Source organism: Aphanomyces invadans (genome assembly GCF_000520115.1).
Source record: "Aphanomyces invadans strain NJM9701 unplaced genomic scaffold supercont1.58, whole genome shotgun sequence".
Lineage (NCBI taxonomy): Eukaryota > Oomycota > Saprolegniomycetes > Saprolegniales > Verrucalvaceae > Aphanomyces > Aphanomyces invadans.
In genome coordinates this window covers 88,549-90,277 of record NW_008580203.1, presented here as the reverse complement: position 1 = coordinate 90,277, position 1,729 = coordinate 88,549, and the positions used below count along the sequence as shown (strand labels likewise).

At 55.9% G+C, this 1,729-nt stretch overlaps 1 protein-coding gene across 1 annotated transcript; it reads right to left on the bottom strand.

Annotated features, from left to right (window-relative positions):
* Positions 1–54: 54 nt before the first annotated feature.
* Positions 55–1,627, bottom strand: H310_13905 (hypothetical protein; the record flags this gene model as incomplete). The annotated part of the gene is made up of 2 exons (XM_008881555.1): positions 55–145; positions 201–1,627. The coding sequence occupies 2 exons, from the start codon at positions 1,625–1,627 to the stop codon at positions 55–57; spliced, it is 1,518 nt and encodes a 505-aa protein (XP_008879777.1).
* Positions 1,628–1,729: the final 102 nt, after the last annotated feature.

Here is a 1,729-nt window from a genome sequence, read left to right as displayed (position 1 = left end):
GTGTGTGGCTTCGCAGCGCCATGGCCCAACTGAGGAGGACCACCGTCGACATTGTCACTCCGAGAGGTTGAATGGCGGATAGTAGGCGGGACAGGGCAACGGTAACGAACAGCGCAGGGTCACTTGAACAAGCTGGCGTTGCTTTCTTGGATGCAATTGCGTTGGTCAAGCAAGGGGACGTTGGGGCAGTCGCCAGGTACTCGGTCCAAAACGCGACTGTTTTCGAGGGGTCTTGGGCTTGCACATAGTGGATCACGGGCCGAAACGACGGGCGTTGGGGGATTGGACGGTCATGATAAGCATCCATCAAGTCGGACAAGAGAAGGGAAATGGACCATCCGTCGTACAGCGCGTGGTGGATGGTCAGGACACCGATAGATTCTGCGTGCGGCACTGACACGACCGTGAAGCGCGCGAACGTTGCATCGGTTGCTTGGAATGCACGAGCCTTATCCAACGCCAGGAACTCGGTCAATGAAGTCGCCTTGTGCTCGCAGCGCACCTCCACACAGGAAGCAGGGTTCACGACGTGGTAGTTGGTATTGTCCGATGCCAGGATGAATGTCGTGCGCAAAGCTTCGCAATGCTCAGAAATGCGAGCGTACGCAGTAACAAGTCTGCTGGCGTCCAGGTCCACAAATGGCACCTGCAAAATCCACCGGGACGGGTTTTCTATCGATGAACTCAGTAAAAACGACTGCTCTGGCGTCGTGGCATAGGCCGCTTCGTGTTCTGGCCAAGCGGTCGTGATATCCTGGCTCACTTGGCTTGGAAGTGGCACGTCCGACCACTCCACAGCTGGAATATGAGCCTGCTCGGTCGCCGTGAGTGCCAAATCACACAATTGGGTGGACTGGAGAATGTCCCCCACCGACACCCTCCACCCAATCTTCTTAAGCTCCGCAGCGAGGTAGATGGCCGTGATCGAGTCGCCACCCAACGCGACAAAGGACGATCGCCGACCGATCTCTGCCACGTCTACTTCGAGAACGCTTGCGATGACTTGAGCCAACTTAGCTTCCTCATGTGTCTGCATTGCTTCGAGCTCAACCACTGCCTTCAGCAACGCTAAAGCTTTCGTGTTGATTTTCCCGTTTGAATTCTGGGGCATTTCGTCCAACCCCGTCCACATCGCAGGAACCATATACACCGGCAACCGATCGACCACAGTCTTGCGAAGGGACTCCACATTCACTGTGGCTGGAGTAAAATACCCAACAAGATGGGACTTGTCTTGGACGATCACGCAAGCTGATATGACATCAGGATGGAGCATCATGGCGTTTGCCACTTCGTCCAACTCGATGCGGTACCCCTTCAACTTGACCTGGCTGTCCATCCGCCCCAAGATCTCAAACTGACCGTTCGGCAACAACCGACCCACGTCTCCTGTTCGATACATCGTCCCCGGGCGACGGGAATACGGATCCAGTACAAATCGATCTCGCGTCAGCTCCGGCAAGTTGATGTATCCCGGCGACACGCACACGCCGCCCAAGTAAAACTCGCCGGAAACCCCCATCGGGACTTGTCGCTGGTTCTCGTCCAACACATAGCAGTTCACATTGGCGATCGTTGACCCAATCGTGATGGGACTGTTTGGCGTCAACGCGATGCCGTGAGACATTATCGCGCACTCGGACGGTCCATACAGGTTCATAAACTGAACATGGGGCGCCCACAAATCTCGAAGAGTTGTCGGACAAGCTTCGCCGGCCACAGCCACGAC